This window comes from Astatotilapia calliptera, chromosome 1, assembly GCF_900246225.1.
Source record: "Astatotilapia calliptera chromosome 1, fAstCal1.2, whole genome shotgun sequence".
Lineage (NCBI taxonomy): Eukaryota > Metazoa > Chordata > Actinopteri > Cichliformes > Cichlidae > Astatotilapia > Astatotilapia calliptera.
Window position 1 is genome coordinate 18,977,569 of NC_039302.1, and position 16,537 is coordinate 18,994,105.

Below are 16,537 nucleotides of genomic sequence, written 5' to 3' on the forward strand. Positions count from 1 at the left end.
TTAATGCAATAGACAACATAGATAGATCACATTCAGAAGGACTTTTGATTCTAATTCACTGGATTCATCTCCAACACATACAGATACATTTCCTGAATTTCCAGAGACTGTCATTGGCCCTTCTATCCAGAGATGGGCAGTAACGCATTACAAGTTACTGCAATCCGATTACTTTTTTCAAGTAACGAGTAAAGTAAGGGATTACTATTGCAAAAAAGGTAATTAGATTACTGTTACTTTCCCGTAAGCATGTAGCGTTGCTGCGTTACTAAAACTGTGATTTTTTTTGGGAGAGTGTCTCATGACAATGATGTAAGCGAGTGCGACATTTGTGGCAACAGCTGTGTGCAGATCAACAATGGCTAACATAGAGTGCGGGAGAGAGTATGACCGTGCAGTGTTTAAAGCGTTATTTTGAGTTTGATTCTGTAAAAAGTGACAAAAACATTAGCGTCCTCTGTTCACTGGGAAGAAAACTTCTTTTTACAGCAAAAAAACCCCCTAAACTTCCGAGCAAGCACGGACAGTACACTGCCACGGGAATGTGAAACTCCCAGATCCTTCCACTGACCGCTACAACACACCCAGTGTGTTAGCATGATTGGTCATGCTAATATAATTGTAACCTATGTTGTTGGAGAGAGAAATAACATAGTGGAAGAGACATGAAGTGAGTAAAAACGTCTTAAATGCATTTAGAGTTAATTTAGAACTACAAATTAATAATAATAATAATAATAATGGATTGGATTTATATAGCGCTTTTCAAGGCACCTAAAGCGCTTTACAATACCACTATTCATTCACTCTCACATTCATACACTGGTGGAGGCAAGCTACAGTTGTAGCCACAGCTGCCCTGGGGCAGACTGACAGAAGCGAGGCTGCCATATCGCGCCATCGGCCCCTCTGGCCAAGACCAGTAGGCAAGTGGGGTAAAGTGTCTTGCCCAGGGACACAACGACCAGGACAGAGAGCCCTGGGATCGAACCGGCGACCTAAATAAATGACATTTATTTTAGCAATTATTGTTTTTTTTTAATGTCACAATTCCAACCCTGCTCCTTTATCCGGGCTTGGACCGGCAAAAGTGACCCGAAATAGGCACTCTGGTGGAGTTACTGTGTGTGTATAAGTAGTTTTAAACCTCGTGATCCACAAAACAGCATAACAGTAAAAGAAGAACTGATTGCGTTACAGACAGTGCGGGACCAGCGGCTTCGCTCATGCGCGATTCATTTGCAGTTTGGACACATAGGTGTAAACGTCTTCTGCCTTGATAGCAGCTGGGGGAGGACTATCCTCCGCTCGTGAGTGCTTTGGAACAGGCGTGGTACCCACGGCAGCACCCGCTGCTTGTTGAGAGTAAAAGCGATACCCGCTTTGATGTCAAAAAGTCATCGTAAATAAGACCAATAACACCAGAAAAAGTCGCCAGATTTGTCGCTAGTCGCTTTTTAGAAAAAAAGTCGCTAAGGGGGTCTGAAAACTTGCTAAATATAGCGACAAAGTCACTAAGTTGACAACACTGGACACACCTGCACCAGGGCAAAACTCCGCCTGCCCCACTCCTGCTATATAGGTGAAAATAGAGCAACAGGACCGCTGAGTCTTCGATTTTATTTATTTTCTGCTGTGTTTTACTTGCATGTATCTGAAAGACTGAGTGTAAACACAAAAACCTATTTTATTTTATGTGCTGGAATGTGCAGAAAATAGGTTTAAATGTTAAACAAATTTCTTCCAGTCAGAGAATGTTGAATATAATTTAATGTTTGCTTCATGCGTAAAATTAAAAGATTAAAACTAATAAAACTAGTTTCAAAAAGAGACTTTTTCATTTGATTACATTTTATATGATGGATTATGCAGAAAAAATTGGATTGGGCTTAAAGATCTATTGCTTTATTACCTATTCAGGTTGTAAATCTTTTTTTTTTTAAAGTAACTATGTAACTAAGTAACTAATTACTTTTGAAAATAAGTAATCAGTAAAGTAACAGGATTACTTTTCTGAGGAAGTAATCAGTAATTAGTTACTGAGTAGTAACTAGTCAGTAATTAGTTACTGATTACTTTTTTCAAGTAACTTGACCAACACTGCTTTTATCACGTGTAACTCAGTAGCTATTTTGCAGTCAATAGTTTTTGTATCTGTAAAGACCGCTTAAAAAGAAAGATAAAGCACTAGCATTAGCGTCCTACAGGCAGCAGTAGATGGCAATTAGAAATTGCAATGCATTATATGATACTGGTTATAAATACATATATAATGTAATGAAAATGTGAATTTATAAAAGTGGTCTCCGTTCAGTCTTTGGTGGGCACTCAAAATGTGAATTCAAGTTTTTACTGGGGATTTGGTAAAGATATATGAAGATATTTAGTATAAATAAGATTATCTGTTCTCCTGCTCTGTTTGACTTCTGAATCTGGATTACCTTTTTGTTTTGTTGGAGCTTCTGCAAAACATTGACTTTAAACTGCTTTAAATAACTGATTCATAACAGACAATTGTACATTCTACTAAAGATGTGTATATTTTGTTCCTAGCTTACTTTGGTAAATAATTATTTGGGGTAAATCATCAACAGCCAGGAGAGAGGAAAACTAAACCAGAGATTCATCTTGAACCAAAAAATGATCTGGGTTATTTAGAGATTTCCCTGTAAAATGTCTTACTTCTAAACATCCCTGATATTCTATGTTATGAATTTTACATATTCAGAACAAACTGCATTAAATTTACATTTGACAAAATACAGTTATGATGGATTTAGCGCACTGACTGCTAACTGTGTATAATAGTCAAATACTCTTTTATATGCACTATGCATCACGTTTATAAACTTGTCAGATAAAGAGAAATGTTCTCAGGTGTGTCCCAACATTTGACTGGTACTGGATTTAATCAAACAGTTTTTTTTATTCTAATGTGTACCAGAACAAAAGAATCTAGCTCTTATGTTAAATAGCATAAAATAAAAACCTTATATGAAGCACATGATGCTGGATTTTTTCACATATGGCAGAAATGTATAATCCCCTGTTCATAGGCACGATGAGATGCATCCCCCTTCAGTTATACACATAAGATGCCATTTATGAAAACAACACATCCAGATAGTCAAATATTATTCTTCTGCATTGTGACCAAATGTGATCATAGAGCAGCAGTTCATTCAAACCTCACTCTACAGAGCACAAGCCCTTTAAAACCCCAGCCAAAGCCTGCAGTTTTTGGCCTGGCTTGACTGTGTCTCTGAAGATTCGTCAGCAGCCAGTTTGCATGCTGGCAGGTGGTCTGGAGGCATGACCAATACGCTACAGACAGACAAACAGACCCTGTTGGGGCTCTATGGGACTGTTAATCTGGGGCCAAGCCAGGGTCCTTCAGACTTGTAGCTCTAAGCTCATTGTCTCACCCTCTGTTTCAAAAATGCTGCAGAACTATAAACTGCATTTAACTCCCAGCAAGGGCAAGTTCCTTCAGTCAATTATAACCATGGAAGTAAACAACATGGTGGACAAAGACTGAACTCAAAGCTAAGATAATAAAGCAAGAAGGCAAAGCGATGGGTTATAATATATGTGATAAAATCATCAATGTGTTCAGCTATGAATCAGGCACTGGGGCTATTATCAGACTCGGGAATTCTAAAAGCATGTAATGACTTGCAGGACTAATCACCCTTCTTTACTGATGATTGCATCTCTGTCATTAGTGAGAATGGTTATTTCTACATTCAGCATCCTGTCAAAAACTTGTCTCCATTTTCTGCTCACAAAAAAAAAAAAATCCAGGGAAAGTGCAGTTGAGGAGGAGCTGTCCCTCGTTTCTTGCTTTTAATAAACCTGCTGATAGCTGCATTAATGATCTTGGTATAGTACATGTGTGCTATCATCAGCTAGAGGGTACTTATAGCTCTGGCCCATCTGCTTTTGTTTCTGCTGAAGTGAATGCACACAAAAGCGATTTTCAGCTCCCAGACAAAGCTGATGAGGGTGTACAAATTAATTAAAGCACTGTTAGAAGGACGCAACTCAACGGCAGACACGGTGCATCTCTCTGCTCTAAACAATGTCAGCATTCTGTTCACACACGGTTGCTATCAGAGTCTCACATGTGCTTCAGAGGGATCGCCGGGGCATGAAGGTGATCATTCAGACTTCAGAATTCATTAGTAGTGATCATTTGTTCTAGCTAAATCTACATGAGGGAATATGTCACAGTGTATTCCAGGTACAGTAGGAAAAAAGGGATAATTCCCTCTGCTCGAGTCACTTGTTCCAGTCAAATCATCTCACCATTTGCAATGCATGGCCTCCCTGTTTTTCTACTATTTTTCTTGTTGTAAATTTATGTAAAAAAAGGAAGAGAAATGATCTCTGTGCCTTGATAAGGTAACAATAAAAAACAAAGCAGCTAATTCGAGCCAAGCTATGCTAAGTCTAGGCCAGTATTCACTTTTTTTTTTTATTGTAATGGGAGAAGTAAAATGTTAGTTTTGCAGTTTAATTTTCCAAATAAGCAATATGCCAATATTAATATTTTCCCAAATTTCCCTGTTCCTAAAAAACAAAACAAAACAAAACATATTCTTCAAAAATATACTTGGTTTCGCTTTCTATCCTTCTCTTATAAGGATAGTAATACATATAGTCCTGAGACAGTCTGCGTTAGACTGTCATGAGTTAGAGTCAGTGCATTCAGAGATAGATGTACAGTAGGTTACATGGCCAACTGAACACCTACCAACAGGAGAAAAACATATTTTTATGGTCCCGCAAATGTGTCCATCAGAATACATTTTTATGGTTGGTTTTTATGGGACACTCCTGTGCAGTTCTCCAAAATCCCGATTGCACGTCTGTGGACGTGGATAGAGTTGACAAGTGTCCTGCAACAGTAAAAGGAGTGACAGTGGAGTTCACCAGAAGCAGAAGCCCAAAAAATGATGAAAGATCAAAAAAATTAAATTAAAATAAAGACCTTGCCTGCAGTGGACACCTTTCATTGTTTTTAACACTCAGTATCACTTGCTGTACTTATTGGGCAGTGTGATACTACTACTACTACTATGTGTGCCATGAAGGGAGATTGTTTTGTGAGTTATATATTTCTAAGAACTTTCCAAAGAATGTTTTGATCAGCAGTAATTTGAAGTGCCAGCCTTATTTTACAGTTCTCTAGTTTTGAGATTAAAAACAGTAGCATTCAGCAAAAATACAGTGTTGACAGTTTGTATAATGGATATTCTACATAACCCCAAAGGCTGCTTCATATTTCTTTCCCCCACACAATTTTTAAATGCACAGAGACCATTGCTTGAAGCCAAATTACACTTTCCAAGGTAAGGCTTATGAGTTTAGCATTTTACATATGAACCAGTGAGTGAAGACCTCGGCGACCTTGCTCCTAACAACCATTAAGTTTCATTATCATAGTTAATTTTCCACACATTACCTGGATGAACAATGGCCCATAGCTAGAGGAGTAACATCATTACTCACCCTGATGCCCAGCTCCACGTTTTCACCCCCATACACCTCCATCCCTTCATCGAGCAGACCAATCTCCTCAAAGTACAGCCTATCCACCACAAAGCAGCCAATCAGAGCTGGGCTCCTGAAGGATTTAAGGGGATGAAGATGAGCTTTTTTAAATTTTATCAGTTGCTATCCTCTGCACATATAATGTTAGCGTGACACAGTTGCTATAGTAACAGAAGGCAGGAAAAGATGTGTGACCCAAGAACATTTGTAAAACGTTCAGGGAAGTGCATAAAATCCATTTTTAGCAGGATTTACATGTGTTTTTGAATACTTTAATCACTTTATTTTATTTAGGCTAAAAACAATTATGTAGTTCTCTTACTGAATTGGTGCAGTCTTGTTGCCCTTGTGCCACCAGGACTTGGGTGGGTTGAGGTAGCGACACCACAGCTCCCAATCAAAGCCCTGTGCAGACAGCGGATACTCTTCAATCTCAAAAGTGTCATATTTGATGTTATCAAAGGATGGGGAGATTATCCGGGTTCTGTCTTCTTTAATTCTCTGCAGAATAGGTTCAGCCCTGTAAATATGGAGAGAGAAAGATATTTCAGTGTCAGTATGTGTTGTTGCGTGCTTTCTCCATCGACTCTATGACCACACTTGTCAGGTTAGGGTATTTGTTCAGTAAACAATTTTATTCAGTTCATTGCTCATCTCAAAGCTTTATGGAAATTATATTTTTTAATCAAAATAGGAAGAGATAAGATTTGTTTACACACAATTACACATTTTTTCTTTTCCAAACAGTTTTTCAAAAAATACAATTCATGGAAAAACTAACACAATACACAATAACAGGAACACACACACACACACACACACACACACACACACACACACACACACACACACACACACACACACACACACACACAGAAAAATTTAAAATTATATTATGAGCTATAACAGAGGTTGGATCTGCTATAATAAATAATTACAATAAACTGCACTTATACAATCAGTATACATCTAAATTCCCATCTATGCATGTGTGTGCCCTTCAAATACTGTGGAAAATTTGAATATAACTGTTATTTTATTTTTATTAAGGCACCTAAAATCCACTTTTTCCCCTTAAAAAAATCATATTCTTTAATTTTGATGTGATTTTGACCAAAGGGAGTGAGGTCTTTATGCTTCTCATCTAAATACACGAGTGGGTCTTACATGCCGGTTTGAAAAGTGACAAAGAACCCCTGCACCTTTGAATTCACATTTAATATCGGACTCTGTATTTTTAACTGTTAGTTGATGTGTTTCAGTGATCTTGTCATACAAAGATACAAATTACTGTTGCCGGCAGAACAAAAGTTTATTGTCTTGCTTGGCGTACATGTAAATGTATATATTGTGTGAATCACTGAGGCTCTTCACATTCTCTAGCACAAGTCAGTTGTTTCAAAGTGCAGAACAAAAATCTTTGGGCAGGGATGCAGCTTTTTTATGCTCTGGCCCACTCTTAGTGCGAGTGAGTGAGTCCTGAGAAGAGCCCGAAGTGCTGTTTATTCAGTCGTAAACATAAAACTACTCAGCTTGGCTTTTTGATGTATGAATATCATGTACTGTATTTTTTATTTACTTAGTTCATTATAAAGACATAGCAAATTTCTTTCTTTTAAAGTAATATATACACAATACATTTCTAAAATTAGATTTAAGTGAATTTGCAGTTTTGTTACAATTTTTTGTCTCTCAATTTTATTTAATCTACAGTAGTGTAACTTAATTTTTATCCACTTGCTTGTAATGCACATTGTGTATGTGTACATTATATTTTTATTTTACAGTATGTCTTGTTAATTTATTTTATCTAGCTTTAAATATGATTTAATTTTTTTCAGCTGAATCTGTTCGTACTCTTTTGGAACCTGCGCTAACCTGCTATTTATATAAAGGAAGTTTGATGGTTCGATTGAAAAAAAGAAACAATCAACCCTCACAGAGCAATATGGCTCAAGAAGCGGCGCTCTTGTGCTGCTAAGCTGAGCTTTTCACATGCTGCACTTGTGAGTTACTCACCATCCGACACTGAACTCAACGTGGGCATCAAAGAGGGCAACGACTGGGGCGGTAGCAACCCTCCACCCACTCACTCGGGACCGGATCAAACCCTCCTGCTTGTCGTGCCGCACCATCTTTATGAATCCTGGACGTTGGCTGTTAGTCTCAGACACAAAATCATGAAGTTTCTCCTTTAGCTCATCTGCAAGAAACAAACGAATGCATATCAGTGTCTGAAGATATCATTTGAAAAGGGTAAGAAAAGTGAGAGCTACTTAGAAGTAAACTTCCACCCACAAGAACACATCATGTCCTCCTCCAGTGGGCAGTATTTCACTGGTCGGAGGCCAGCAGCACTTCTGCTTCACTGCTTTGATCACTGGACCAAACAGGCAGCAGCTTGAGCCAGCACTGCAGACCTCCATGGGGCTTACCAGTCATAACGGGATATTGCAATATTGAGAACTCAGCCTGCAATGCTTTTCAAAACATGGAAGGAGGAGATGAAATGTCTGTGGTTTGATGTTTGGATTCAAAGTTTACCTCCATTATTACCTGAGCTGTATACTGTGTGATGAATCACGCCATGGAGAATATGACTCATTGCTGCTTACATGACAAATAAATATGTATTTTACTTCAAGGTTTTGAGAGAGCCACATTTTTGGTAATTTTCTCAAAAATGCAATAAATTACAACAGCACATTTACAGGTTCACCTTGTGCTTCGACTAGAAAAATGCCAAGGATAGTGAAACAGACTGAGACGGAAACTAATTCTTTCAAAAAGGCCAAGCTTCTGAGTCTGCTGTAAAATATCAGCATAGACCAGTGTGATAAGGCAAAATTACATCATAGCTCTGTACTGTACTATCAACCAGATAAAGCTGGGGGGAAAAATAAAAGTTTTATCAGTACTGTGTTTTATCATTCCTTACATAAATCACCCGAGGCTGTGTTCCCACTGTTTTAACCATCTTTTCAGTTTGAAGAGAGTGAGAAGCAGCTGCGAGAAGACAAAAAGTGGCTACCGTGAAATTATGCTGTGCTAGCTTTATTAGAGGCAGTGTGAGGTGCTTTAGAAAAAAAATAAGTTTGATTTTCTAAACGAATAATGCTAGCAAAAAGTTCTGTTAAAGAAAGTTTCTGTTATTCAAAAGTTGTACGGTTCAGTCCTCATCAACTCTACAAAGATAATAAAGGCAGCATATTTTCTTGGAATGTAAAGACTCCCCACAGTCCAACAATGCATTCAGCAAACCAATATGTGGTCTTTAAATGAAATATTTTTCAGCCTTATTTTCTGCTGGCTTCTGACTTAATAGTTAATTTTGACAACTGTTAGTAAACAAGTCTCACACCATATGATCCAGTGAATCCACAGCATTGAATTCCTATAGAAAGAGCAGAAATGAGTGCTAAGAGCTCATGTTTTCTTTTGGAATCCTTTCAAGGGTTGCAAAAGCAGTAATTATCTTCATCTCCTCCATATGTGGAGTATGACAATTTTATTATGTCTTTCTTTACATTGATATTCACAGTAAAGCAACATGATTGCCAAAGCCAAAGAATTGCACAGGTTCTTCTACACACACATGCGGACACACTAGTCTGCTGACATCACATAATTCCTAGCATACTACATTGCCACCCAAGGTGAAGTTAATAAGGGGTCTTGTTTTATAAAAAATAAATCTCCCTCTTGCTGAACTTGGGGTGGTGGTGCATGTGTTCCTCAAGCTCGGGTCCTCTACAAGACACTTGGGAGTTTGACGGTTCGGCGGATTATTTAGCTGTTCCTAGGACTGCACTTTTCTGGGCAGAGACCTCTGATGTTAAGCTTTAAAGCTTCTTATGCTCCTATTACCACTGGGAGCACTTTGACCTTTACCTTCCACATCTGCTGCAGCTGTTCCTTCAGCCCCTGGTCCTTTGCTATTTATTAACAATCATTCTTTCTGATGTTGTCTACTGGGATTGCCAGATCCATCACTACATCCACCTTTGTTGGTGTCTCCTATCAGGAGTTGGAGACTTCGAGTCTATAATAAACATAGATGATCCCATACACTATCCCAGCTACTTGGTTCTGCCTCCTCTGCATCTTTTTTCCTCTTCCTTTGTGATGGATAGTCTCTGGGGTAAGTTTGGACATTCTGCAGCTTGGGTCCTTCTGACTGTGGTAGACTCCTCATACACTCTGTGTCTGTGCTGTCCTTTATGCTGGCCTTTTCTAGCCACTGGTAGGATGTCTTGTCAGCCCCTTCCTCTATCTGATGGCACAGTTCCTCCTTCTGTTCCTCATCATTGACTGTCTGAGTGCCTGAGGCACTCATCTCAGGGGACTATCTTCCAGATGTATTCATAGATGCTCTGTGTTTTTTCAAGGATTTAGGTTATGACGCTAATAAATCTTCACCCTCTCTCTTTCTGGTGCTCGTAGAGCCTCAGAGTGCTGGACTCTGGGTTAAAACCTCAATGAATTGTGAGGAGTTTTTGCGTCTTGACATCAGTGGCATCTATGTCTCCTGTGGCCAGCTTAGTATTCCAGGTGAGTATCTGATGACTCATAGGGCTTATTTATTGATGGCTCAGATCCTATTCCTACCATTCAGCTGGCTTCTGAGCACCTGTCTTACTTTCTGGATGTATTTGGCTACGGTTGACCTTCTTGCATCTTGATCATAGTTCCAGTTGGCCTGTGGGATACACAGGTACGTGAAGCTGTTCTATAAAATGTCCGCTATCCTGCCTTCACCCTTGAGTCTGAATTATATAATGTCAACAAACTCTATGAAGAGTGATAATATAGATAAGATATCCCGCCTATAAATGTGAGCGCAGGAGATGCCACTTATTTCAGTTTGTGCACACTCACACTTTCCAGACACAAAATGTCATCGAGCAACAAAAGTAAAAAACAAAAAGATTTACGTATTCTGGAATAAATCGCTAGTTTGTTGACTTATGCTTTGGAGGCAACATCCAACTTTTGGATGATGGGTACAGTTGTTTCTCACACTAATCATTGTTTACGAATAAAGATACATTTTAAGAAGCTCTTGTAAAGCAATCTGTTGGTTTCGAGATTGCATTTAGGAAATGCCATCTATCTTTTGCTCTCCATTCACACTGTTTATCTGCATGCAACCAAAACTGGACTACAAGCAGACCACATGTGGAAACAGGAGTGCTTCAACAGAAAAGAGTCAGAGTGTGTTTAATTTATTCCAGTGGACGGCTGCCATTTCCTGCCAGGTAATAAATAATTCAAAAGCACATTAATTCTCATAGTAATGAACATGCACTACATGCCACATGAAACTGTGGTATTTTACATGTCCTGTATGTTGAGTATTACAGTAGGAAGAGGAGTCAGTAACAGTTGGTTTCTATACCTCCTTATTAACTGCAATCAGCTAACAACTGAAATGTGAATTTGCCCCTAATGAGATTTCTCAAACTCAAAGCAGAGTAATTTTTGTACTAATTCAAGTTTAAAGGCATTTAGTAGAGAGATTAGCTATATAATTCCATTTACTTTGGCTAAAGCCAATAAAGCAGCTGCAACAGATCTATAAGTTTTAATCCATCAATAATTAAAACATACTAATGTGTGTGTGCACTGAAAATAAGAATGATGCTCTTATTCCTCATAACAAATCCTAATAAAACACACTTCATTACACCAGGAATAGCTGATAGCCAACGCTCATCAATCTTTCAGGACCAATATCCGGCTGAAGCTCTGCTGGAAAGCAATGGGCTTTGGGATAGAGTTGGACTCGAACAACAAGCAAAACAGGCTATAACATCACTGTGCAGCCGTGCACTAATTCCAGTACATAATTTACAAGTATCAAAGAAAAGTCAAGGTTTTTCTCATTCAGAGGATGAATAGCAAATCTAATGGTGAGTGGCAAACTAGAAGAACCTGCCATTTAGCTCACCTCAAGCCTATTCTCAGTCAGATGTAACACAGTTATAGAAAAGGATTTCCTGAATGAACAATTTTTCCTGAACAAACCTTGAAAGCTTTCCATATGGCTACAGGGCTTAAAATCCTCTTGTTCAGATTTTCTCCTAGCTGCACAGGGAATTAGCTGTGACTGTGTCATATATATCATTGCGTGCACAACCAGGCAAAGGATATTTGATGAATGGGATTTTAGTCATTGTTTCCTTCCTCATCTATCTTTCATCATAACTTACATAAATGTTTCTATGAACTGAGCCAATCTGACTATGCCTTGAATATTATGTTTCTTTCATGCATGTTCAAACTAAACACCATTTATCAGCAAGCAGGAGTTACTGCTTGCACAGCAGATGGCAAATCGTCATGGATACAGGTCTCGCAGTTGATGAGTAGTTTGCACAGCATCACTTGGCAATTTCTCACTGCACAACTCAGTGGTAGTGAAAATCAGTGTTTAAAATATCCAACTGAGAACTGCTCTTCCTCCACAATCAAGCCAAAAAGTCCAAAGGCAGTTTGTTTAAAAATAAATAAATAAATAAAAAAGCTAAAAAAACAAAACATGGTGAACATAGAGTACATTGCTAACAGTTCTATCACAAATTGGCACTGCCTGTTTATCATTCTCTAGACGTTGATGAAGACTTTTCTGGTACGGACGTTTCAGTAAGCATTGTCAAAGAACAGGAAAATATCTGGACACATTCTTGGCAGTACATATTAACAACAATTTGAACACTAATACAATCTTTTGTTTCTGATCATATCATAACTTTTGCGTAGCCTCCAGCTTTCACTGGCTGGACCTGTAGTAACTGCTTGATGGATATCTCAGTGGTTTCCAACAGATGCTGGAACCTTTTTGCACACATGAGGGGCTGAACCATTCCACACTAAGTCAGTGGTTACTGGTCAGTAACAAATTGCCATAAAACATGCCAGAAAGTTCTTTAGCAAACTGAATCTATTTCTGTTTTTAAAGGAGCGGAGACTATTATGGTTAGTTCACTAGTTTCTGAGAACTTTACATTTAACTTTTGTGACTAAAGGATTAATTAGCCAACAAGCATATTAGACTCTATCATATATCAGAAAACTCAGGCAGTTTTTGACAACTGTTAAAAGCCATAGTAATCTCTGCCTATGACTATTTTTACATGAAGGCAAGGGAGGAAATTTCTGAATGCTTAAGCATGCTTAAATTATTTTCACGTTTTTTAATCCCTTTTGAGAAAAGTTTGCATAAATAGTCTGTGTGGCAGAACATTATATTTGCTAAAATGTAATCTTAAAACTATCTTCTAATGAAATGTAAGCTTTTTATTATCTCTATCTCCTTACTTAAATGAGTGAACAGGAAACCTTGGCAAAAGATTGCATGTTGCCTACAGAGGCTAATCAGCAGGCTAGCCTTTGAATGTCTAGATGGATGATGCAGAGACAGTCTTCTTCAACAATTTTACATTACTATAAGCATGATTTTTTCTTTCTGCTGTCCGTTTTCTTTCAGGTTAGTGTCTCATCATAGAACTCTACACCCTAACATATTACATTTTAGGGTAAAGAATGGATCATAAGTCCTCTGAGCCTGTCTAATAAGCGATACCCTTGCAAAACCCTACTTTTACACAGACAAGTCTTTCGCGGCCCACAGCTTGGGACATTATCCAATTAAGGAGGAATCAGCTAGGTCAATTTGCCCTTCTCTACCTTGATGGCTACACGTTCTCCTGCATGCTAATGTCTCGGAGGTGAGCTGTGACAGCGGCCGATGACTAATGCAAGGCCGTGGGTGCCTCAGAGGTAAGCTCTGGATGATGACCCTTTCAGCACTATCAGCAGCATCACAGGTCAACAGGCTAACGACATTTAGCACAGATAAGATTCACAGTCATGGTGATAATGATAACACCAGGCCTATCATACGCAGTGTGACGGAGTGCTCAAGCAAACAGGGCGAAATGCCATCAGCAAAATGTCAACGCATGACTTGGGTCTCTGAAGGCGCTGAAGGCAACTGCTCTCCAGCTCTCAATTACCTGATGAAATATGAATGAATATTAGTTGTAATTTGGGACGAGACTTCTGGGTTTTACATTTTTTTTTATATGATACATTTGGATAAATCCAACTTTATGGCCAGTAACAGCCAGAAGGAGAGAGATAATTCTTATTCAGTCGAGTTGAGGTAAGTTATCAAGACATACCACAGTGATCTATGTTTTGCTCCAGCAGGCTACAGGCAATGCTCCATGTTGTGCATTATTGACTCTGGTAAACATATTCCTCCCAGTGCCAGAATTTCCCCTGTTGATTGGCCCGTAATGGTTGTCTCAGTTCCTGTTACAAGGTGCAGAGCCTATTTAAAAGTGAAAAGCCTATAAATGACCTTGGCACAGTATCATTACCTTTTTATAGCCTGCTTTCTGCCTTTGTGATGTAGTTAAAGTCTTCTGCTGTAAATTATCAGGTCCACTTTCACAGGTGACTTCAAGTCTATATCTTGTGCTCTGCAAAGCAGACTAAAGTCACCTGTCAGTGATCTCACACATCAGTCATGTCAGTGATAGCAGAGCAGAAGGAACAGAGCTCAGTAGTTACACGCATATATTAAATGTCTTTTTGACCTGACAGTGTTTACTCAACATCCAATGCATGCAGATGTAAGAATTAGGTTTGCAAATGCAGACAAGATATGTACAAACACTTCATCACCTTGCTGGATTGTTATCTGCCTTGGGGCAAATTTCCTGGCTTTGCAGCTAATTAGTGTTATTCATCCATCAGTTAAACCCAGTGTACACAGCTCCTAATTAACATTAAAGGAGTTTGAAGGCCCTCAGAGGAGCAGCAATACAGATACTGACTGCAAGCAAACACCGATATTTAAACTATATATACACTCAACAAAAATATAAACGCAACACTTTTGTTTTTGCTCCCATTCCCCATGGGATGGACGTAGAGACCTAAAATTCATTCCAGATACACAATATAACCATCCCTCCCAAACAGTGGTCACAAATCAGTCCAAATGTGTGGTAGTGGGCACATCTGCTATATTGAGATAATCCATCCCACCTCAGGTGTGCCACATCAGGATGCTGATCTGACATCATGAGTAGTGCACAGGTGTACCTCAGACTGCCCACAACAAAAGGCCACCCTGGAATGTGCAGTTTTGTCTCACAGCAAAATGCCACAGATGCCACAAGCAATGAGGGAGCGTGCAATTGGCATGCTGACAGCAGGAATGTCAACCAGATCTGTCGCCCGTGCATTGAATGTTCATTTCTCAACCATAAGCCGCCTCCACAGGCGTTTCAGAGAATATGGCAGCACATCCAACCGGCCTCACAACCGCAGACCTCGTGTAACCACACCAGCCCAGGACCTCCACATCCAGCAGGTTCACCTCCAAGATCGTCTGAGACCAGCCACCCAGACAGCTGCTGGAACAATTGGTTTGCACAACCAAACAATTTCTGCACAAACTGTCAGAAACCGTCTCAGGGACGCTCAACTGCATGCTCGTCGTCCTCATCGGGGTCTTGACCTGACTCCAGCTCGTCGCCGTAACAGACTTGTGTGGGCAAATGCTCACATTCGATGGCGTCTGGCACGTTGGAGAGGTGTGCGCTTCACGGATGAATCATGGTTCACATTGTTCAGGGCAGATGGCAGCTGAGAATGTCCCAGTTCTTGCATGGCCAGCATACTCACCGGACATGTCACCCATTGAGCATGTTCAGGATGTGCTTGACCGGCGTATACGACAGCGTGTACCAGTTCCCACGAATATCCAACAACCTCGCACAGCCATTGAAGTGGAGTGGACCAACATTCCACAGGCCACAATTGACAATCTGATAGACTCCACGCGACGATGTGTTGCACTGCATGAGGCAAATGGTGGTCACACCAGATACTGACCGGTTCTGGGTCCCCAGACCCCCAATAGCGCAAAAAACTGCACATTCCAGGGTGGCCTTTTGTTGTGGGCAGTCTGAGGTACACCTGTGCACTACTCATGATGTCAGATCAGCATCCTGATGTGGCACACCTGTGAGGTGGGATGGATTATCTCAATATAGCAGATGTGCCCACTACCACACATTTGGACTGATTTGTGACCACTGTTTGGGAGGGATGGTTATATTGTGTATCTGGAATGAATTTTAGGTCTCTACGTCCATCCCATGGGGAATGGGAGCAGTAACAAAGGTGTTGCGTTTATATTTTTGTTGAGTGTATATATTTTGTTGAAGGTAATTTTGAACAACTTTGGCTGGAATTGCTCAGCTCTCCCCCAAAACCAACAAAGGCAGAGAAGGAGAGAGAGATGCTGAAGGATTATTCTGATAGCATCCAGGATGGGCTTCCACACGGTTTTTACACAACCTGTAACCCAACAAAACAATATCTTTATCTGATGGTGTTCTCCATTACCTTGGGAGTAATTGGATGTGACAAGACAATTATCAGATGGAAGCTTAGGGAAAGGTAGATCAACACACTGCTTACTCACTTTTGCGCTTGTGATCAAACCACATAAAACTCTTAGAAATGCATAGTAGACAAAGTGTCACCCTAATTGCAAATCCATGCCTATTACTTCAATCTAGCTGGAAAGGCATCTATTGCCTGTTTGCGGCTGCTGAGCTACAGCTAGACAAACAGTCAATTTCTGTTACATAAAATGTGGGTACTTACTATTATTGCTGTTGTCGTCCACCAGGATTATCTCTTTGAGCAGGTGGGAAGGTGTCCTGTTGACGGCAGAGTGAATAGACCGCAGAATGACAGACAAGGCTTCATTCACAAAAATGAACACAATGCTCACTTGAGGGAGGTTCAAGGGATAAGTAATGTTTCTGCACCTGTGGAGGACAAATAACAAATAAGAGGCAACGTTTAGACCTTCAGCTTGTCTAAATGATTAACAGACACGTTTGACACTATCCCGCTTGAGAGTGAGATATTGTCAGGTTTCTTGCCAAAG

General features: G+C 39.7%; 1 protein-coding gene across 1 annotated transcript in view; it reads right to left on the minus strand.

The window, feature by feature from the left end:
* galnt18b (UDP-N-acetyl-alpha-D-galactosamine:polypeptide N-acetylgalactosaminyltransferase 18b) overlaps positions 1–16,537 on the minus strand; it is a 102,664-nt gene that overhangs the window by 41,752 nt on the left and 44,375 nt on the right. Inside the window, exons 3-6 of the mRNA XM_026167872.1 lie at positions 16,249–16,415; positions 7,576–7,759; positions 5,879–6,076; positions 5,515–5,629 (exon numbers count right to left, since the gene is read on the minus strand). Coding sequence (XP_026023657.1) covers positions 5,515–5,629; positions 5,879–6,076; positions 7,576–7,759; positions 16,249–16,415 — 664 coding nt within the window. The remainder of the gene's footprint in view (positions 1–5,514; positions 5,630–5,878; positions 6,077–7,575; positions 7,760–16,248; positions 16,416–16,537) is intronic.